Source organism: Peromyscus californicus, unplaced genomic scaffold (genome assembly GCF_007827085.1).
Source record: "Peromyscus californicus insignis strain IS unplaced genomic scaffold, ASM782708v3 Scaffold_8__1_contigs__length_139910024, whole genome shotgun sequence".
NCBI lineage: Eukaryota > Metazoa > Chordata > Mammalia > Rodentia > Cricetidae > Peromyscus > Peromyscus californicus.
In genome coordinates, this window is record NW_026294606.1 from 17,638,179 (window position 1) to 17,660,667 (window position 22,489).

The following is a 22,489-nucleotide window of genomic DNA, read 5'->3' on the forward strand; positions in this document are numbered from 1 at the left end:
TTATCTCCTGTTTCTTTTTTTTTTTTTTTTTTTTTGGTTTTTCGAGATATCTCCTGTTTCTACTGGCTCTTTTTTCACCTTTTTGTTTCTCTGAAAATCATGGGTAGTGCAGTGCTATATCTTCTAAAAGTGCTTTCTCCCTGTCCTAAGCAAACTCATTGCCATTCTACTTAATTCTGATTTCCTTCTTTTTTGTCAGAATGTTGTATATCATCACCTACCCTTTCTGTTCGTCTTGGTTTTTATCCTATGTTTTGTTTTTCATCCTTTATAGTTGCCTGTACCTCATAGCATTTTGTGTGTCTGAATTTATCATAAGACAAATTCCAGCTCTAAAACTGCTGAGTCTCAGAGGGTATATGTATGATTTAGATGTTTTCGTGAACATTGATAGATTATATTCCAACAGTTTGGATGCTGGTTTGGATCTCTCCCTACAGGATAGGGAAGTGCCTACTGCTCCTAGCATCCTCACCGACACGTGTTCTATCACCTTTCTAGACCTTCCAGTCTTAGAGATGGAAGTGGCATATAAGCCTTTTTAGAGTTGTCCTATGGTGAGGCTTGCAGGGGCTATATTTGCTAGGATGAGCACATTAATTTGGTGTCTCTTTGTGTGTTTTCTATTTTTGAAGGCTTTGGGACATCTTCATCTTTAAATCCAGCACCCTCAGCCTTCAAATTTGGTATTCCATCAGCCTCTTCTGGATTTCCTCAAACTTTTACAAGCACTGGAAATTTTAAATTTGGAGATCAGGGAGGATTCAAATTAGGCGCTGCATCTGACTCTGGGTCTACAAGCTCCATGAATACAAACTTTAAATTTTCTAAACCAACTGGAGATTTTAAATTTGGAATGTCTTCTGATTCCAAACCTGAAGAAATTAAAAATGACAGCAAGAATGGTAATTTTAAGTTTGGATTTACTTCTGGCTTAAGCAACTCAGCTTCTTCAGCTCCATTTCAGTTTGGGGTATCTACTCTTGGGCAGCACGAAAAGAAAGAGGAGCTCCCTAAGTCTTCATCTGCAGGCTTTAGCTTTGGTTCGGGAGTTAGTAACCCCCCTACTGCTGCTACCGACACCACAGTGACCTCAGAGAACAAGGGCGCCTTCAACTTTGGAACCATAGAAACTAAGAGTGTCTCAGTGACTCCTTTCACATACAAGACAACAGAATCAAAGAAAGATGATTCTTCTGCCACCAAGGGCGGCTTCCCATTTGGTAAAGTGGAATCTGCCTCTTCTCCATCTGCTTCAATGTTTGCTTTGGGAAGGACAGAGGAGAAACAGCAAGAACCTGTTACTTCTACTTCTCTCGTGTTTGGAAAGAAAGCTGACAACGAGGAGCCAAAGTGTCAACCAGTATTTTCCTTTGGAAATTCGGAGCAAACCAAAGATGAGAGTTCTTCCAAGCCGACATTCAGTTTCAGTGTGGCAAAACCATCTGTGAAAGAGCCTGAGCAGCTGACCAAGGCCACCTTCTCATTTGGAAATCAAACCAGTACTACAACTGGTAAGTACTAAAAGACTTATTTTTTCAAGTCACATTCGATACCTTGACATGCATGAAGTCAAAGAGTGCCAGAAAGTAATGGAGGATATTGGTTTTGAAAGTCTTGAGGAAAGAGCTCAGGTTTTTCTGTTTTTTTTTTTTTTGGTTTTTCGAGACAGGGTTTCTCTGTGTAGCTTTGCGCCTGTCCTGGAACTCACTTGGTAGCCCAGGCTGGCCTCGAACTCACAGAGATCCGCCTGGCTCTGCCTCCCGAGTGCTGGGATTAAAGGCGTGCGCCACCACCGCCCGGCAGGTTTTTCTGTTTTAATTGAACTAAATACCCATGGTTCTGATGGGATATCTACAGATCTATTTTTGAGAAATACAGCTGTAATAGAAAGTACAGAATGGGGCACATTATATATGTCTTTCTGTAACCACCTGTAAACAAAAATTTAACATAAAATTTTCCCTGACAGCATGCATCAGTTATTTTGTCTACATTCCATCTCTTGTACAGCATTGGAGCTGAGAACTGGGGAAGTAGAAAGGAGAGTTTTTCAGGTTGTAGATTCATTTTTACCATGTAAAAATCAAAAGATTTGTTCCAAGTTGACAATCAGTAGTTGTACAGCATAAACATGACTTGTATTTGCTAAGCTTTCTAATGGTGGCGATGCTGAATAAGTACAAGAGCATAGAAGAACTCATTCCTTGGGGGAAGTGTTTCTTCTGTTCCCTTCATTTCAGTTCTTAGTTTTTGTACATCTTGTCAAGCTAAGCTACTTCTGAAATATGTAGGGAAAGTGCATGAATACACAAGGAATTTGAGAAGCATGGCAGGCACGCAGGCGTTAATTCATGGTCCAGTGACAGCTACAGCAAAGGGAGTAGATGTGTACCTTGTAAATTTAGGGTGCCACAGTAGTGACATTGTGTACTAGTTAGCAGGGGTTAGCAAATGCTGAAGTCCAGTCAGTGCTCTGAGGAGGTTGATTGGTTAGGGTGCTGCTGCTGTAATAAGACAGACACATAAAAGTGCACCTACCTTCCATTGTCTGAATTTGGTTTATGAATACAATATCAAGTTAGAATTGGATGTGAGGCTCTGTATTTCCCATTAAATTTATATACATAGCCACAGGACTTTTTATTTGAACGTTGAGGTCTTTGTGTAATGAGAAAATACATAAACCATAAAAGACAGGTACTTTGACATTTCAAAGTGATAATAGATGTTTATTTGATGAGTCAGACTATATAAAAATAATCTTAGTTTATATTATAGGAAAAAATTTGTTAGGCAATTTGTTCTTAAGGATTTATGTTTCTCAATTATTGTTTTGCAGATCAAGGTGTAGCAAAGCCAGTTTTTAGCTTCTTGAACAGCAGTTCCTCTAGTTCAAGTGCTCCAGCCACTTCATCGAGTGGTAGCATATTTGGTAGTTCCACCTCTTCCTCCAACCCTCCTGTGGCAGCCTTTGTGTTTGGACAGGCCAGCAATCCTGTCAGCAGCTCTGCCTTCGGTAACTCTGCAGAGTCCAGTACATCTCAGTCTTTGTTATTCCCTCAAGAGAGCAAAGCAGCCACCACCACATCCAGCACTGGCTCTGCTCCCTTTGTGTTTGGACCAGGAGCCAGTAGTAACAGCACTGCATCCTCTGGCTTCAGTTTTGGAGCTGCCACATCAAGCTCTTCAGGTACTTCAGTGATAGGAGGGGAAAGTGGATTTCATAGTTGAATTGGTTTTGCTCTAAGTGTGCCAGTGGTAGCACATTCTTGCAGGTTGTAATCTACTCAAGTGGCTTAAGTGCCTCTAAGTCACATGTATCTGGAATGTTGTAAGTTTTTACCTGTGGAGAAGTATGCAGTTTATATTCAGGTTAATTAAATATATTTAACTCTTAAGAACAATTTTTTTTCAAGCTAGGCATGGTAGTACATGCCTTTAATCCAAGTACTGAGGAGGCAGAGGTTCTCTGAGTTCAAGGCCAGCCTGGTCTACAGAGTGAGTTCCAGGACAGCTAAGACTGCACAGAGAAACCCTGTTTCAAAATAAATAAATAAATAAATAAATAAATAAAGAAAGAAAGAAATAAAGAAAGAAATAAAGAAATAAATAAATAAATAAATAAATAAAAAATAAAAATAAAAAATCTTAATTGTAGGAAGAATATATAATTCTTCCAAGTTGCCTTTTGACATGTCAAATTCTTGAGCAGCCAGATAGTGATAGTTGTTATATAGGATGTGAGTTCTCATACAGTGATGTATAGGAAGGAAGTCGTACATCATTTTAGAAAAAAAAAAAATTTGTTGAACCTATGCTGCAAAGTGAGTTCCAGGGTAGCCCGAGGAACAGTATAAGACCCTATCTTAAGTACACTTCTCCTAGTAAAAGATTGTTTGTTGGTTGCAAATGTAGAGAGTATTGTTATTTGAAGTTTTTGTTAAACTAGTATATGTTATAGCAAATAGTATCATTGTTCTAACCATTCAAAGCTTGTGATCAAGGTAAGAGTGTAGAAAGTGGCCTGAAATTGGTATGTGAGTTTAGAGAGTTTCTCAAGGGTGATCTCACTATAAACCTTGATATTGTTGATTTAAGAATTTCTTGGTCTCCAGGATCCTCCTTTGTATTTGGCACTGGACATTCAGCACCATCTGCCAGTCCAGCATTTGGTGCTAACCAGACCCCAACGTTTGGACAAAGTCAAGGTGCCAGCCAGCCTAACCCTCCAAGCTTTGGCTCGATATCGTCTTCAACAGCATTGTTTTCTGCTGGTTCCCAGCCCATACAACCACCTACTTTTGGGACAGTGTCAAGCAGCAGCCAGCCTCCTGTGTTTGGGCAGCAGCCTAGTCAGTCTGCATTTGGCTCTGGGACAGCTCCTAATTCCAGTAAGTTGTGTAATGACACTTGGTATCTCTACTTTGAGTCTAGTGTCTTAAAATAATGTTTTTCTTTGAACTTGAAACCATGAGTGTATCTATTTTCTAATGTTTTTATACTTAATACAACAATGAAGTGTGGTGTTTAACATTCACCTATAAACTTTGCAGAATGGTCGTCACTGCATTTGGTAGCATTAGTGTACACTGAAAGTGTTTCTTCCTCTGACTTAGGTGTGGGTTGTGTTCCACCCCATTTCTCTAGCTGCAGTGCGGCAGTGTTTGATGTCCTTTGGGAAGGGAGTCAGACCTTACTTGTGCTGAGTTGTCTCACGGCACTGGGATAATGCTTCCAGTTCCCTCTGTATAGTTCATCAAAAGTTCTTGGGGACTTTTTAAACGCTTTTTTGCTCTTTCTAATAGAAATAGGATCTCATGAAAAGAACACAAACATGAAAGAGTCAGTGTGGAAGCTTGCATGTGTGTACAGACAGCCGAAGACCACATGCGATCAGAGGCCATTTTGATCATAGTCCTCTTTCTTTATTCTGTGATCATTGTTCTCTCTGTCAACTGGACTCTGACGTTTACTGATAGCTCTAGAAAACAAAGTTGCCTGATACTTACCTATACAAGCGGACTCTTGCTGTATGCATTCTTGCTTTTTTGGCTCTTAAATTTTACATGCAGTGCTGTTACATATGGTTTTGTCACTGCTGCAGAGTGAATCACTGAATGGCAGCCTATCCATTTGCTGTTGAGTGGTAGTCAGTTTTGGCTGTTAGGAAATATTGTTTTGCATGTTACAGAGTGGAGAATATTGATCTTTGGGGAGCAGACGTGTTTCTCTTAGTGATGCACTTTGAATAGAAAGGTATACCTCATATTTAAAGGGTATTTATTACAAACTTACTGCTGGGGTATACCAGTTCACATGCTGCCGCTGTTGGATGACAAGTCTCGTTCATATTTGGATTCTGTGTAGTTTCCCTTTTTGTGAATTCTTTTTAAGTATTTTGTCCTTTAGTTTTGTTTGGTTATTGGTTCTAAAGGTTCATCTTGGATTCTCTATTTGTACTTAGCTCATGTGTGCCCTAACATTTCTCCTGTTTTGTGGCAGTCCTGACTGGCCTTGATATCAGAGATTCTCTCCCTTCTGCATCCTGAGTGCTGGGACTAGAGGCGTGCATCACCACGCCTTGCTAAGATCTTAATTTTTCACATGTTTAATATGTCTAGGTCAAAGTGAATCTTGTGTCATTAATGGGATATTTCTGCTTAATTTGTATAGGTTCTGTTTTCCAATTTGGCAGCAGCACTACAAATTTCAACTTCACAAACAATAATCCATCAGGAGTGTTCACATTTGGTGCAAATCCCAGCACGCCTGCAGCCTCAGCCCAGCCCTCAGGTTCAGGGGGCTTTTCATTCAGCCAGTCTCCAGCATCATTTACAGTGGGGTAAGAGATGTTTTTATTTCATTGAGAATTGACATTGGTAAAGGTGTCTGTTTCTAAAAGTAAATCAGGCAGTAATATAGTTTGGGTAAAAGTAAATATTACCCAATATCAGTTTATGATACTGTAATTTTGAGGGTTGAGTTATAATGTGAGGCGAGCAGCAAGTTATAGGCCAAACATAGCAGAAGGTGTTTACTTGTAACAATATTTTCCTTACTTTCCTCCTCATTTTGTTGCTGGCCATGTTAAGTGGTTATGAGCCTCTGTTTGTCCTGAACATTATGTCACATTATAATGTTTTATTTTTCACAGGTCAAATGGGAAAAATATGTTCTCTTCTTCCGGAACTTCAGTTTCTGGTCGCAAGATAAAGACTGCTGTTAGACGCAGGAAATAAAGGTCACAAAGGTGTTAATACCCAACAGTTTTATCAACAGCTGGTGCCTGCTTTCAGATACTGGATTGTACTACATGCTGGGCTTATCTGAAGTCAGATCTGTCTAAGGATTTCTTTAATTTTGGAATTGTACTCTTTTTCTCTTTATGGAAGTCCCATTCCCATATCCCATTCTCTTTTGAAAATAATAGCTAGACTGATGACTGACTGATTCTTCAGCAGAAACATTTTATGATCCAGCACATTATTCACTGATTGGCATAGTCTGGCTGTACCCAGGAATAGAGCCTGCACGGTGAATGGCTTTGTATAGATCCTGTCTGCACCGCTCTGTGTGTTGATAAAGCGTTAATGGAACGCATTGAAATTGTAATTATATCTGGGGAATTCTGTATAGATTAGAATCCTGTATAGATTAGAGGACTTTGAAATGAATGATTTCTATGCGGAGTTTGTGGTGGTGTATGTGTGAAGTGAGTTGGATGTATTGTGCACAGGAAAATTCTGATAGAGAAAGCCTGATTAAAGAATGGTCTATACTAAGGACTTGTTAGATCTAGTTCATTCTCCATTTAATAAGTATATGCTATTTCTATATTTTCATTCTATCGACTGTCTTGCCTTTTTCATTATTTTATTATGAAACTTCTGTAAATACAATATTGTTTCTGTACTTTTTTGGCATAACATAAATCTGTGAACTTGAAATTTTAATTTTGTGTTAGACATATTTTTGTTGTTTGTTTAGTCATGTCTCAGATTTTATTATGTAAATCCCATTATTCAAAGTTGCCTAAATCCATTTGGAAATCTTTAAAAAAAAAATTGGGGATTCTTAAAGTTGAATTTATTGGCTTTTCTGATCCAGTTTTGTTTGGACCAAAAACCAGTATTGTACAAAGTATTAAGCATATATTTTTATATTTACTGAAATGGACTGTGGTGACTTTGGATAATAAGGAAAAGTTTAATATTAAAGCCATGTTTATTACCGTATAATTAACATGTTAAACCATGGGATAAATGCCATCAATAAAACTTTATGAAGCACGTTTTGCTAACAGTTCTCATAGTGAAGGCACACAGTGTTAAATGGGAAGAGTGGTTGATTAGAAATCCCAGAGAGTATAATCAGGCAAGGCCCAAGAATGATCAGTTTGCAGTATACAGAAGAGCCTCTGCTTTCTGCCTACTGCTATCTTCACTTCAGTTGTACATGTAGCACCCCTTTAAAAGTTGAAAATAAACATAGAACCCTTTCTGTTTGTACTTCTAGCTTCCCTGCTAGGTTATCTAGGCAATGTTTGTTGCTCACCTTCTTGGAGATATGCCTCAGGCTTTCCAAAAGTTTATAAAACTGTAAGGGGGTGGGGTGGGTGGGTGGGGCGGGGGTGCAGGGTTGGGGATTTAGCTCAGTGGTAGAGCGCTTGCCTAATAAGCGCAAGGCCCTGGGTTCAGTCCTCTTCTCCAGGAAAACAAAAAACAAAACTGTAACGGTTTTTTACTGTGTTGCTTGTATGACTAGACATTTTGCTCACTTAAGGTCCAGGAAAGAACTCTTGGGCCAGCACGTCATACCTCTGTCTTCATTGTACTCAGGGTGGGCATTTATTGTTACTTTGTGCTTAATTTGCCATACTTCAGGTTAATTTACATTGAGAATTTCTAATGCTTTGTCTTTGTGAAAAGATGTTTTTCTTACTAAGATAGCTTAGGCCATCACATGATTTGAGGGTAGAGCTTTTTGTTTTTCTAATATGCTCTTTAATATTTACCTGACACCTGTTTGGAGCCTGGTGGTGAATGCTGGAAGAGGTAAACTGGAACTCATCTGACCTCACAGTGACCTCGGAGGCCAGTTCTTAGCCATTATCTAGGTCCAAATAATTGCAGTTTAATAGGGCATTACTCTTCTCTAAAATGTGTAGGAAATAATTTTGTATCCCCCTCCCTTTTTTTTTAAAAAAGCAGACTACTAAAGTCCTACTAAGGCTAGTTTATATGAAAATTGGGGTTTTTTTGATTTTCCAGTCTTACAGACTGTTCAGATCTTGAGACTTGATTCTTGGATTGCATGTAGCTTTCCAGTGGTGGTGGCAGCCCCATTTCTGGGCCTGTCCCTCCTCCGGCCCAGCAGTGGTAAACTTCTTCATTGGATTGGCTGAGATTGAGAATGCTTATTAGTGGGCCGTGTAAGTGTATTTTTAGGGCATATCCCCAGAGATTGACAGACTGGTTTTAGATAATAGTCAATCATCAGGTCTGGGTATGTCACTTTAAGCATTTAAGTGCTGGGTTGTTTATAGTGATTGTAATTTCAGGCCATAAGGAAAAAAGTATAATTTACACAACTAAAGTTCCTTTTTTTTTTTTTTTTTTTTGGTTTTTTTTCGAGACAGGGTTTCTCTGTGTAGCTTTGCGCCTTTCCTGGGACTCACTTGGTAGCCCAGGCTGGCCTCGAACTCACAGAGATCCGCCTGGCTCTGCCTCCCGAGTGCTGGGATTAAAGGCGTGCGCCACCACCGCCCGGCTTATAACTAGCATTTTTACAGGAAAGATTTAACCTGGGAACTTGTCTTCCTTGTTATACAAACTTCTTTGGGCTTGCATAAAGCTTGAAATTCAATGGAAACCAACACTCAACAATTTTATAAAGGGTAGTATGTTTATTGGAAACTTTCCTAACATTGAAAAGTGATGAAGATCTTATATAGCAACTATATGACGAATTTAGTCATAACCCTTATTTCTTTGTAATATGGGGCTGTTCCTCCCCTTCCACTGTTTTTATTCCTCCAAAAATCCACTGTAGTCCTCATACATAGTTTGTAACTTTCAGAATAGTAAATTGTCCGGAGCAACACTATGACCTAGCTGCATTAAATAAAGTTTGTACATATACCCTTTAATGTCTAAAGATAGGGTCTTACACTGTAGCTCAGCCTGGGATTAAATTTGCAGCAGTACTCCTGTGTCAGCCTCCTGAGTTCTGGGTTTACAGTTAACATGTCCACAATCAAGTTAAGAAAGCCTGTCCATAAGGACTAGTTTATAAAGGCTTTTCCCATTAAGACTGAGTTTAAATCTAGTCATCTGATTGTTGTAATGCTAAAGGCTCTAAATACCTACCCGTGAGTTTAATCTGTACTTTTAAAATTTTTCATAGGTGTTTGGAGGCAAGTGTTATCAGCCCCATTAGTTAAATACACTGCTGTTGCTGTTTCCTTAGTAAAACTTGTCAAAGAAATAGGCAAAGGCAGATAACACTGTTGACATTTATTGAGACAAAATACAAACTGGTGACATACAAATATTAAAAATAGAATGTTGAGTTTTATTTATAGGTGGGTCATTAGATACTGTTTGCAGGGCAAGCTCTACTATAGTGAACTACAAGGAAATCTGCATATACGAGCTGAAATGAGAAACTTCACCCAGGCACGAGTAAGAACTTTGGTCTTTGGTTATGTGAATGGAAAGTTGCAAGGAGCTGAAACAGTACTTGTCAGAGTTTAGCAATACTGTTAATTTAGGCATTGTCCTCAAAGAAACAATGAGAAACTTTAATTGCCTCATCCTCCAAGTAGCAAATGTAAAATTTCAACTCCTTCACTTTGTCAGAAAGTCAAGTGTGTAAGTGAAATACTCAAATCACTGATGTGAACGAGTTCGTTTTTTTTTTTTTTTTTTTTTTTTTTTTTTTTGGTTTTTCGAGACAGGGTTTCTCTGTGTAGTTTTGCGCCTTTCCTGGAACTCACTTGGTAGCCCAGGCTGGCCTTGAACTCACAGAGATCCACCTGGCTCTGCCTCCCGAGTGCTGGGATTAAAGGCGTGCGCCACCACCGCCCGGCGTGAACGAGTTCTTTTAAAGTTAAAACTTTTCAGATCCTTTGAAGATCCATTTTTGAGGTGTGCACAAAGTGGCCCTCAACTAGGATGTCTTCTTGGAGATCAGAAGGTGAATGCTTTGTAGGGAGAATTAGCCAGTGCTAGGGAAGGAGTTGGGCTATGCTTTAGAATACTGTCAAGTGGCATATATTTATGGTCACAGAGAATGCTCAGTAAAGTAAGGCCTGTCATTGCACTGTAACCTACCTAGAAGGTAGACTATCCTACTCACAAGATCTAGCCACTCTAGAACACTTTCAGTGATGGGTACCAAGACTTTCTCACTGCCTAAATCTCTTCCCAGTTGTTTGGACTGAATGCAGCAACGAAACTCCAGTCCAGCTCAAGGTACACACACTCATTTAAGAACATCTTCATTTCTGACTTCATTTTTGCCCTTTTAGGGTACAGCTTCAGCACGAGACACAGGAAATCAGTATTTCTGTAGTTAAATATACTCATGTTCTGTGAAGGAAGCTCCATTTTACAACCCTATGAGGAAAAAATGTGCCAGGTTCTCTTTTTTTATTTCAACTGTTGGTTTTTTTTTGAGACAGGGTTTCTCTGTGTTGCCTTGGCAGTCCTGGAACTTACTTTGTTGACCAGACTGGCCTCGAACTCACCGAGATCCACCTGCCTCTGCCTCCCAAGTGCTGGGATTAAAGGCGTGCACCACCACTGCCTGGCTTATTTCAACTCTTGATATTTCTTTCCCTAAATGCTGAACTTATAACAGATTGAGGTTTTATTGTAGAGGCAAAGCAATACTTTTATCTTACAGTCTGTATGGCACAACTTGAATCCACAGCTGGATCTTAATGACTTGTCCATAGCAAATTGCAATATCTAAACTATAACAAATTGGACTAGTTTATTTTACTGTATAAATAAAAATATCTTCAGTGAAAAGTACAATAATAACCTTTGGGGTAGAAACAATAATCAAGCACTCCAGAGCTGCATGGGTGAAGCACATTTCAACTTGAATTCCCTTACCAGGGGCAAAAGTAGTGTCCATACCAACTTCTTGATTTGTAGTGTAAGAGTTTAAAGAGCCATAAAATCTTGCCAGAGCCATAAGCAAGTGCTCTACATACTGCTCTTGACAAGTAATAGGGTTTCTGTGAAGTTGGATTTAATTTAAATAAAATTATTTTGAAAAACGATGGTTTATGAACTTACAATAAGCTATTAGATTCTTAAAGTGTCTGTAGACATTAAATGCATTTTCACAGTTTTAAATGTCAAAAGTCCACTGAAAATGGATGCAGTAATAACACATGGATTATTCTTGCTATTTAAAACCCAGGAACAAAGATTGATCTCTTATACAATACAATTTAGTGTTTCTTGGGAAAATCATATACAATGAGTAAGAAATAAAGTTTAAACTATAAACAGTGTGGGTACATTTCAGTACAGCTAGCTAACTGGGACACAGCAAAAGCACACAGACATAAACCCGATAATGTTGCACCAATGGAGCAAAGTACAATGACCATACACAAAAGTTTGCTTTAGAACAATTCATTATGGGGAAATTGCTAATATTTCACAGGCTACTAGTATTTAGAGTTATTCACAAAATACTAAAGACTTAATACCTTGATGTTTTGACAGTCATGGAACTGTATAGAATATAGTGCCTTAGGAGTTTGCTTGTACAGAAATAGAATCTACAGGTACATTCATTCATAACACTGGAGAGCACACACTGGGAATGTTTGATGGATGTTTCCCCCACATATTTATAGTTGATTTTTAGGGCACATGAATTCTAAGCTGAATTTACATTGAAAGTTCACATTCCCATCCCCACCCTACCCCCACAGTAGGCAATCACTAACTTACCTTTTTTTTTTAAAGTATCAATGATATGACTCAATACATTTTCATCATCGTGAAAATTCTTGCCTCCAAATACATAAGTAGTAAGAAGCTGCAGAATTCCACCACTACTGCAGTGAATTCTAGAACATCCTGGAAGCATGAGGTGAGGGAACTGATAGGCCTTCCTCACTAGCCCTTTTCTCCAACACTTGGCCATGGAGCCAGCCAGTGGTTTGTTGAATTGATGCTTTCTCAATGCCCACACAAAGCAACTTCCCTAAGAAGAGTTGTGGGAGTTAGGTAGGTGTTTATAAAACACAACTGGACATTTTTCAATTTCTCTAGGATAAACCAAAATAAAACGGAGAATTTAAAGCTGAAAATGCTTCCAGCAAATTTTGTTTATCTTAAATGTTAAAGTATATATTTGTCTATATTGATTGAAATCATTTGCTTTGTTGTCCTACAAATATTTAACACTTGAATTTAATAAGTTTTCCTTCTGGAAAGGTTCATGACATTTAAGTACAGTCAACATTTTCAGAACAGTCTCCTGCATCACACTGTAGTGACTGCTCTAATTTTTAAAACATCAATTAATGTAACCTAGAGATACTGATGGCCTTGATACATAATTTAGTCTTGTCATCATTATTCCAAAAAGTGGAATTCAGGGCTCTGGGGCATCATCTGACCCCATTTCTTTTTACCACAATGGTTCCTGCTACAATGTCATAGGCTGTTCGATTATGCTGAAAAAACAGCAGTGTGATGAAAGCAGGGAAAAAAGAAGCAATGGAAAAATTCTTGATCAAAGCTCGTATGGTGGACCTAAAGGAAGCAAACAGAAGTAGCAAGTCAGGTCGTATCAGTCATTGCCAACTGGGTATGTTGTTGAGGTCTATAACATTCAGAGCACAGTTCAAACAATATAGTCGAACTACCTGCTCAAGTCCTAAAGAAAGCTACATACAAGACTAGAACTTTGGTAACAAACATCTCAGAACATCAACGAGGAGACAGCACACAGGACTTTGTATTTTGTCCAAAGACATTTTCCCTTTGCTTACCTTTTCCATAGTCATATATTCCCATGGGTTTCTAGATTCTTCTGAATTGGGTAGGCTACTGCAGTTCTACTTTCTATTTTATCTGAAACACAATCTGTTCTTTTATCCATTTTCTCATGTATGGGCTCCAGTACTCTCAAAAAGCTTTCAACAATAGCTCAAAACAGAGAATTATCCTAACAATGTTAGTTTCTGCCTGTTGGCTAAATGTGCCGACTCTGAATCCAAGCTGGCTGGTTTCACATTCGTTTTCTAATTACTAGTGTTCCACAACTGAAAATGAGATCAAAATGCTATGTTAAATTACTAAAATGCATGGTATCTGAGAAGCGCTCAATAAACCCTAACCATTATTGGCTCATTAAAAGAAGTAGCCAGAGCTGGGTAGTGGTGGTGCATGCCTGTAGTCCCAGTACTCGGGAACAGAGATCTCTGAGTTTGAGACCAGCTTGGTCTATAGAGTGAGTTCTAGGACAGTAGGGCTACACAAACCCCCTTGAAACACCAAAAAAAAAAAAAAAAAAAAAAAAAAAAAACAACAAAAAAAAAAAACACCCAGAATTAAAACAAAGTTGTAAGGAAATGTGCAAATGCCAGTAAAATCTAGCCTGCTTCTGGAGCCTTGTGTTTCCCCTGAATCACAATTCCTGCAGCATTTCTAGCCAAATTTTGTTTGTGCTACCAGCACACACTTCCATCACCACTGCACGCTGAATGGCGCTGCATGCCAAAGGCCAGCAACGAAGACTACAGGCATTATGTGCTTTACAGGTAAGAACTGAAGTCAGGATAGGGTTGTAGTGGGTAGTTCACAGAGCCAGAGAATAAAGCTAGTAGGCACAGAGCACTAAGAACACCCAAATATCTTACCATTGCCACACATTTCATAAAATTATTTTGAACATGTATGCCAAAGGCAATGAGACACAAACTTCCATATGATCACAGTGTATACTATGAAGAACCTGTAATGGGGTATTGAATACAATCTTGTGCCGCTTAACGAGGGACTCATTCTGAATTCTGAGGAATGTAGGAATGATCTTGAGAATGCAAAACTTGGTGCAGTCACACACTTCAAACACCTTGAAGTCAACATGCAGCAGCCTCCTCTGCACTGCTGAGTGTGCCATGACCAGTTGACTGACATCACTATACAGTAGAAGATAACTTAACTCTATATTCTTTTTGCAAGTAGATTAAGATAAGCAAAGGACTTACGTTGTGATGCTAACATTTGAGGAAGGAATCACTAAAACCCGACTTGGAGCAATGAGTACCGATGTATCACATGTCACAACTCGAAGACCTAGCAGGAACTTTCCTGGTGTAGCTCCCCCCGCTCCCCAAATGCAAATTATCTAAGGAAAGAAGGACAATTTAAAAATAATTCACTAAACCAATTTTAAAGATTTACAATTTTTTTTTCTATTAAATCATTTCATTCTTTATAAACCATCATGTTGAAAGGCCAAGTGTGGTAGCAGCACCTTTAGTCCCAGCACTTGGGGGGTAGAGGCAGATGGGATCTCTGTAAGTTCAAAGTCAGCCTGGTATGCACAGTGAGTTAAAGGCAGACAGGGCTAGGAGTTGAGACCCTCTCTCAAAAAGAAAGTTATACTGGATGTGCCAATTGTATAGACTACTAGAAACCTAACAATTTAAACAGGCTGGTAGCACATGCCTGCCATCCCAGAACTCCAGAGGCTGGTGAAAGATGACTGGCAAGTTTGGGACCAAGCCAGCCTACATAATAAGGCCCTGTCTTGGCAAACTAAACACTAACTAAAGGCTGGACCTGGTGTCACAAGCAAGGCCTGTCATCCCAACTACTGGGTAGGCTGATATGCAAAAAGTCAAACTGCATTCAGGATCTGCCCTCAGAACTCACTGAGACTCAAAAAGAAAAGAGCCTTGAAATATAGCTCAATGGACTTGCTTACCTAGCATGTATAGGGTTCTGGGTTTGATCTCCAGTACCCACCCCTCTAGATTAACCACTAATGCATTTTATAGCCTTTTAATATATTCAATATCAAAAATTATCTACTGCATATTTTTTGGCTCATTTTATGAAGTTTCACAGATAAAAATACATTATTTCTACAACCAATCTGTAAGTATATTTTTGGACCAAAACCTACTTATAAACATAATTTCATTTCTAAAACTGAAAAGCAAAACAAAGCAATTATTAAATGTCTCCTTTCAAAAAATTTAATAGTTTTTTTTTTAACTTGAAAATGTTAATTTTAAAAATTGTGAAAAAATACAAATGTGAAGATGCCTGAGAAATTCTCATTCTTTTTCTGGTTAGAAAGCAACAATCACACTATTAAAGCAGTATTTGCTTCAGGCAGCAGCTTACCTCATAGAAACAAACTAACAACCTGTATATAAGTGCCACAATCATCATTTTCTGCAAGTCTTCCATGGATGTGTCTTCATCGATTTCTTCTATTATGTAGTGCATGGCAAACTTAGAGATGTCCCTGCACAAAAAGAAGAGTTTGGGGTTACACAGAACTAGTTACTAGGTCACTGTACCTTTTTCCCTGATTAGTGTAAGTCGTAAATTTTACCTGAAATTCTAAGCTAACTGTTAGGTTCTCACCATCTAACTGCACAAAATACCCATGAGTTTATTCAACAAATAGCAATAGGTAAATAAAAGCAAAAGGTGCGGTTATGTTTGTTGGTGTGTTTGTAAACTCAGTGGTAGAACAAGTAAGACTCCAGCTCTGAGGACATGGTCAATGGTTTTGTCAACTCGAAAGGATACAGTCACCTGGGAAGAGGGAACCTCAATTGAGAAAATGCCTCCATCAGATTGGCCTTTAGGCAAGTCTGTGAGGTATCTTCTTGATTAGTGATTGATGTGGGGAAGGGCCCAGCACACTGTGGGTGGTACCACCTCTGGGCAGGTGGTCCTGGATGCTATAAGAAAGCAGGCTGAGCAAGCCAGTAGACAGCATTCCTCCATGGCTTCTTCTTCAGTTCCTGCCCTGACTTCCCTCAATGAGACTACAAGCTGTGAGATGAAATACACCCTTTCTTCCAAAGTTTTTGATCATGGTCTTTAACATTGCAACAGAAGGCAGACTAGGACAGCAAGGGAATATTAAATGTCTCAGCTTTCACTGAGATTCTAGCAAGGAAAACAGAACAATAAAGAACAATAATAAACAGGGATGCCAACTGTGTCAGGAAACCAGACCACCACGGAAAACAACCAGTTATACTGATTTTTATGCAGGCTTCTTAGAAATGACATGTCCTACAACACAAAGAATGAAGAGAAGCAGCCAGACCAAGAGAATGGGAGAAGCTCTAGAGAAAGACTGGCAGGAGAGAGAGCCCTGAAGCAAGTGGTAGGGCTCCAATTTCTCTCGTGTGTGGACTGTGAGTAAGACCGTGGGCACCTGCTGAACCACGTAATGAAATTCAGACTTGTCAAAAGAAACTACAGCAGAGTTAAGGCTGGAGAGGTCAAGTTCTACAAACTGTCTTCTGACCTCCAAATAAAGAAAAATGTAAAATAAAAATAAAGGCTGTGTGTCGGGCTGGAGAGATGGCTCAGGGGTTAAGAGCACTGGCTCCTCTTCCAAAGGTCCTGAGTTTAATTCCCAGCAACCACATAGTGGCTCACAGCCATCTGTAATGACATCTGGTGCCCTCTTCTGGCCTGCAGGGATACATGCAGGCAGAACACTGTATATGTAATAAATAAATCTTAAAAAAAAAAAAAAAAAAGGCTGTGTTGGTGGGTAGTGGGGAGGTAGGATAGGAAGGAATTGCAGTAACACCTGACAAGGGCCCTAAGGTTTAATTAACAACAGTTTGTATCTTAACTTTTTTTCCCTCTCAATTCTGGCCTTAACTTCTCATAAACCTAATTAATTTCTACCTTAAAGTTAACAAAAAAGTCAAATTCAATGTCTTGCACATAGATAATGCTTAGTAAATGATAGCAGCCATTCTCCAAAGACTTGGAGTTCATTTTCAAGTAAATGCCATACTTGGCAGTGGAGTGAAATCTGCTCAGCTGTGAGCAACCTCACTGAAAGGCCACTAATTGATTATTTAGAGTTCACCTACCACAGGCTCTCTGTGCTTTGGAAAGAAATTGTGTGTGTGTGTACAAATGTATGCTGTGTGTGCAGAAGAGGGGGTTGGATCCCTGGAGCTGGAGTTATAGGTAGTTATGAGCATGAGCTGCCTGACATGGGAACTGAACTTGGAACCTCTGGACAAGCAGCAGATGTGCTTTCATGTTAGAGATTGAATAGGCCAATAAGGAAACCAATAAGTTCCTGGCTCACGAGAATGGTTAACAGAAACAAGCCAGGTCTGGAGACTCCTTTTACCTATTAAAATTTTTTTGAGATAGGATCTAACTGTAGCTCTGGCTGGCCTTGAACTCAGAGATTTGCCTGCCTCTGCCTCCTGCGTGCTGGGATTAAAGGTATGTGCCACCAAAGCCTCACTCTTTATTTATTTTCAATAGGAGAATTTCCCACAGATTTTAACATATTAAGGTTTCCTCCTTTGTTTCTTGAGCCAACAAGGGGCCTGTGGTGACCGCTCAGTGAGTAAAGTGCTTGTACAAATGTCAGGACCTGAGCTGGTTGGTCCCCAGAATCCATCTAAAAGCCCATATACCAAGGTGTAGCATGGGGGTGGGGGGAGCATAGAGACGGGTGGATCCTGGGGACTTGATGGCCAGCCAGTCTAGATGAAATGACAAGCCCCTGGTTAAGTGAGAGATCCTACCTAAAAAAAATACACTAGAGAGCAGAAGACACCCAAAGTGGACCTCCTGGTCTTCGTAAGTACACACATAAACACATAAACAGCTTTTAAAAGTAAAAAAAAAAAAAAAAAAGAAAACCTGGCCCTGGGCACCCATCACCCAGAGTCACTCACGGGCATGGACAGATTTTACAAAACAAGATCTCTAAGTAACAGCTCCAGACTCTTCTGTGACCATCTTTAACTTACTTTATCCCACTGAGATGCATGATGCTCAAGACAATGGTTGCTTTTATAAAGAAGAGAATAAAGAAATCCACCATCTCTGCCATAAATCTGTGCGCCAAGGATGGAATGACATACTCTCTGCCTGTAAATTGGTGGGGGGGGGGGGGAGAGAAAGGAAAATGAATCACTCACACAGGCTTAAGAAAACAAGCCAAATAATGGAGGGGCAAGGTAAAGTCAAGGTCCAACTTAATTAAAAAAAAAATTATAGCATTGCAGCAGCCAATGGCAATGATTCCACCAAAATAACAAGTGACTGAAATATCTAATGCTGACCAATATCAGTATTCCTAGCACTCTGGACCTGGAGGCAGGAGAACGACTGCAAGTTTTGCTAGAGTGAAATTCTAGTTACTACACAGAATCAATTAGACAATATTCAAGATCAATAAGTGTGGGCCCAGTCGAAGTTCATTATTTGTATTCAGGTCAATCTCCTTGCAGTTCCACTGTCCTTACACAGCCCAAGTCCAGGTGATTGCTAGTATTCTAGTCTCGTTCCTCCAATAGCGGGGCTTGCCACCTGCGTTTAGCTTCGGATCTCTCTTTCCAGAGCAGGGAGATCACCCAGAGGATGGTTTGATAAGCATAGGTCTCTACACAAGGGAAGGACTAGTGCCACCAGTAAGGGAATATCCTGGTAGTGCCAGGTCTAAGGGAAGAACAATTGGCATTGCCTCACAGTACATTTTTGGAATTTAAGGCCTGGGCAAACTGTCAATGGTAGTAGCAGCCCCAGTTATCTCAAGAGGGAGCATACTTGTCCAATGGTCACTCCTTCAAGAGACTCCTCTGCCAAGGCATGTAAGATCCTGTGGACTGACACAGAAGTCTTACTGCGAGTTCGAGGCTAACCTGGCTACATAGTGAGTTAAGGTTAGCCTAGACTACAGGGTGAAATTCTTCCAAAATAGTAGGAGGAGCAGCAGTCATTTTAAAAAGGACCGTGAGCCACCCGTAACCCTAACACACGGGAAGTGGGGGCAGGAGGATCATGAGTTCGAGGTCAACAAGGGCCGTATGAATCCCAGTCTAAACCTCAAAACGAATATAACCCTCTACTCCGCCCCTCCTAGATCTCACCCACCCACTCACCCAACCCCCGTTCTCACCCGCCTGCCGCCCGGCGTCGCTCGCCGTCCGTGCAGGGGCCGCAGAGCCTACTACCCTGGTCACGGGGGCCGCCCGGCCGGATGCCTGCACGTGCGGGGCCCGGGGTGTCAGGCCCGCGACGGCGGTCGGGGTGGCGCCGCCAGGGGCCGCCCCCGGCCCCGGCCCCGGCCCGGGCCCGGGCCCCGCGGCGCTCAGGAAGTAGAAGGGATTGTAGTAGGCGAGCTGCGGCGGCGGCGGCGGGGGGCGGGGGCGGGGGCGGCGGCGGGGCTGCGGGCTGCGGGGCGGCGGGCGCGGGGCCGCAGTAGGCGGGGAGGGCGGCCAGGCCGCTGTGCCAGGTGAGGTAGCCGCAGTAGGACTGCCAGAGCCATTCGTGCACCTGCCGCGAGTATTCGCGCGCGCTCAGACGCCCCGGCCCGTCCGACGCCTCGCAGCCCCCCGGCTCCTGCGGCCCCGCGGTCCCCTCCCGGCGCTTCCGGAGCTCTGGCGGCGGCGGCGGCGGCGGCGGCTCCGGCTCCGAGGCGGCCGGGGCGACGGGCGCCAGGGCCGGGGGCCGGGGGGGCGGCCGCGGAGGGAGAGCCAGGCCCGGAAGGGACTGGCTCGTGGTCCCCGCCGCCGCCGCCGTCCTGTCCGGGAGGGCGGCTCCGGGCTTCCTCGGGCCCCTCTGCCATCGTCGCCTCGGAGGCACCCTCCGCGCTGCCTGTCACTGCGCCGTCGCCCTCCCTCGGCAGCCCCTCCGCAACCGCTCGGGAGCCACCACGGCAGCGGCGGGCGTCAACAATCCGCCGCCGGAAGCGGAAACCCCTCCCCTCCGGCGCGTCTGCGGGGGAACCGGGTGGGTGGTGGCACGGCCTGGTACGTTGGTTCCTGGTTATGCAACGCCTTTTTGACTGCTCTGTCGTATGTGTTAATCATCAACTGTGACATATTCGTTAACATGACATGTCGCGGCGCGACATAACCTGTGTGATACTGCATACGCGCAGGACACTGTGAACGTACTCAATTAGGCTACATCTTTGAGGCATTCGACATCACTCATTCTTGAGAATTCCATCACCAAGACCCCTACAGAGGATCCTGTGGGGTTAGGACGGGGTTGTTCCTTGTGGAACTGCATCCGAATTACCAGAATTTCCAACAGGGCCCAGATCTCCAAACACAGCGTTTTTTTTCTTGCTTAGCATCCTTGTCCGTGTATGATTCGTCTTGTTTTCATCTATATGCCACACCTCACATACTTATATCTTAATACACTTTGCTGTGTTAAATTTATAAGCCTGTTAGAGGTAGCAGTGTGCCTTTGTATCCCCAAGGAATCTGCAAGAGCCAACTATGTGAGAATACTCGATGATGATTGTGCTGGCTAAGATTAACTTGATACAGGCTAGAGGCATTTGAGAGGAGTGAATCCCAACTGAGAAAATACTTCCATAAGACTGGGCTGTAGGCAAACCTGTAGAGCATTATCTTATATGGTAATTGATGTGGAAGGGCACAGCCCATCGTGGGTGGTGCCACCCCCAGCCTGGTGGTCCTGGGTTCTATAAGAAGGCAGGCATGGAGAGAAAGCCAGTAAGTAGCACCTCTCCATGGGATTTTCATCAGCTCCTGCCTCCAGGTTCCTTCCCTGTTTGAGTTCCTGTCCTTACTTCCAGCAGTGATGAACTACAATGTGGAAGTGTAAGCCAAATAAACCTTTTCCTCCCCAACTTGCTTTTGGTCATGGTGTTTCATCACAGCAATAGAAACCCTAATTAGGAAAATGAATCAATCGTGTAGTTACCCTGGGAGACAGAAAAGGCCTAACTTTTGTCCTTAAGGAACTAATAATCTGCTTGGAGGGAACGTCTTCCATGAAACATTTGAAAACCTATCAAGGTCATCACTAGCAGCAGGTAACACAGCTCAACATCAGCAGCTGTGCAACATCAGCAGCTGTGCAACCTGAGGCACTCTCTTCAGAGTCTCGGAGGGCTTTACTTAGGTACAGCCCAGATTCTTAAACTATGCCGCATAAAAAGAATTTTGTAATGAGTTAGAGTTTATTTATAGGAGAAAGGACCTAGGCAATGGGAAACAAGTGTGTTTACTAGGAGATGAATGCACAGGTAATAGCTTCTGCAGCAGCTGGCTATGTGAGTGATTTGGGGAGTTTGCCATTACCTTGTTAAAGGATGTGATCTCTAAGATTGAGAGAAAAATGTGTGACTATATTCATTTTCTATGGAAAAATGATTTATATACAAGTGAAAATTTAAGATAGTGTATGACTGTACTATCAGGCTTACATGTGAGAAAGAAACATAATTAAGACAAGATCATAGATCATTCCAGGCCTGATAGTGCAAGTATGTACTACCCAAGGTAGAAGATCACAAATTCAAGGCCAGCCTTGGCAACTTGCAGTCTCTCTCTCTCTCTCTCTCTCTCTCTCTCTCTCTCTCTCTCTCTCTTTCTCCACACACACACACACACACACACACACACACACACACACACACACACAGAAAGAAAAGGAAAGAAAGAAAGGCTAAGGACATAGCTCAGTGATTGATACTTGCCTGTAATGTGTAATATGTGTGGCCTTAGTTGACCTTTCAGAAAAAAAGAGGTTAAATTGTTTTTTTCTTTTTTACCCTGAGTATAGTTTGCTAGCTAATAATATTAGTTTTATGGACAGAATATCATTTTCTCTATACATTTTCTATATAAGGACGTCCCCAGACATCTAGGTCAAAACTCTTGTTTCTGTCAGCAAGAGACATGGCAATTCAGGTAGAGGGGCAGAGGGGATTTCTTCGTTTTATATGTTCCCTTAACTTTGTCTTTCTAGTCTGCCCCAAGACTGTGCAAAAAGGCTGTGGCAGCTCCAACTACAGTGGCTTATGTCTGACAACTTCGTTTCAAAATCAATTCAGAAGAAAGATTTCGTTGTTTTTGTTCTGATCCCAGAGACAGTACCTCATGCATACTAGGAAAATTCTTTGTATTCTATAGTTGTGTTTATTTATTGTAATAATAATTATTGTGTATATGTGATGCATGTATGTGGAAGTCCACATGCTATGCTGCGACTTTGTGGAGTCTGTGTTTCTTTTTCTAACTTTACATGGGTTTCAGGGATCATAGTCAGGTTGCCAGGCTTGGGCAGCAAATGCCTTTACCCACTGAGCCATCGCTGCCAGCCCAATAGACAAGTTCTTTATCACTGAGCTGTGTCTTCAGCCACGAAGACATTTGAATGTTTAAATAAACAATCCTTCTGAGTTATGAGTGGGGAGGCAGGAATAGCAGGAGTGAAGAAAA

The 22,489-nt window shown here is 41.5% G+C and overlaps 2 protein-coding genes across 3 annotated transcripts in view; one reads left to right on the forward strand and one right to left on the reverse strand.

The window, feature by feature from the left end:
• The window catches only part of Nup153 (nucleoporin 153), a 56,074-nt gene extending 48,782 nt beyond the window's left edge, over positions 1–7,292 (forward strand). For both annotated transcript variants that reach the window (XM_052727823.1, XM_052727825.1), the window contains 5 exons: positions 636–1,514; positions 2,843–3,193; positions 4,119–4,394; positions 5,677–5,845; positions 6,158–7,292. In XM_052727823.1, coding sequence (XP_052583783.1) covers positions 636–1,514; positions 2,843–3,193; positions 4,119–4,394; positions 5,677–5,845; positions 6,158–6,242 — 1,760 coding nt within the window. In that variant the 3' untranslated portion in view covers positions 6,243–7,292. The remainder of the gene's footprint in view (positions 1–635; positions 1,515–2,842; positions 3,194–4,118; positions 4,395–5,676; positions 5,846–6,157) is intronic.
• A 2,211-nt stretch (positions 7,293–9,503) lies between these two features.
• Positions 9,504–19,976, reverse strand: Fam8a1 (family with sequence similarity 8 member A1). Its single transcript, XM_052728233.1, is given in 7 exon segments — positions 9,504–12,791; positions 14,252–14,391; positions 15,399–15,522; positions 18,032–18,152; positions 19,183–19,427; positions 19,429–19,739; positions 19,741–19,976. Coding segments are annotated over 7 exon segments (1,197 nt in total). The 5' UTR covers positions 19,852–19,976; the 3' UTR covers positions 9,504–12,646.
• Positions 19,977–22,489: the final 2,513 nt, after the last annotated feature.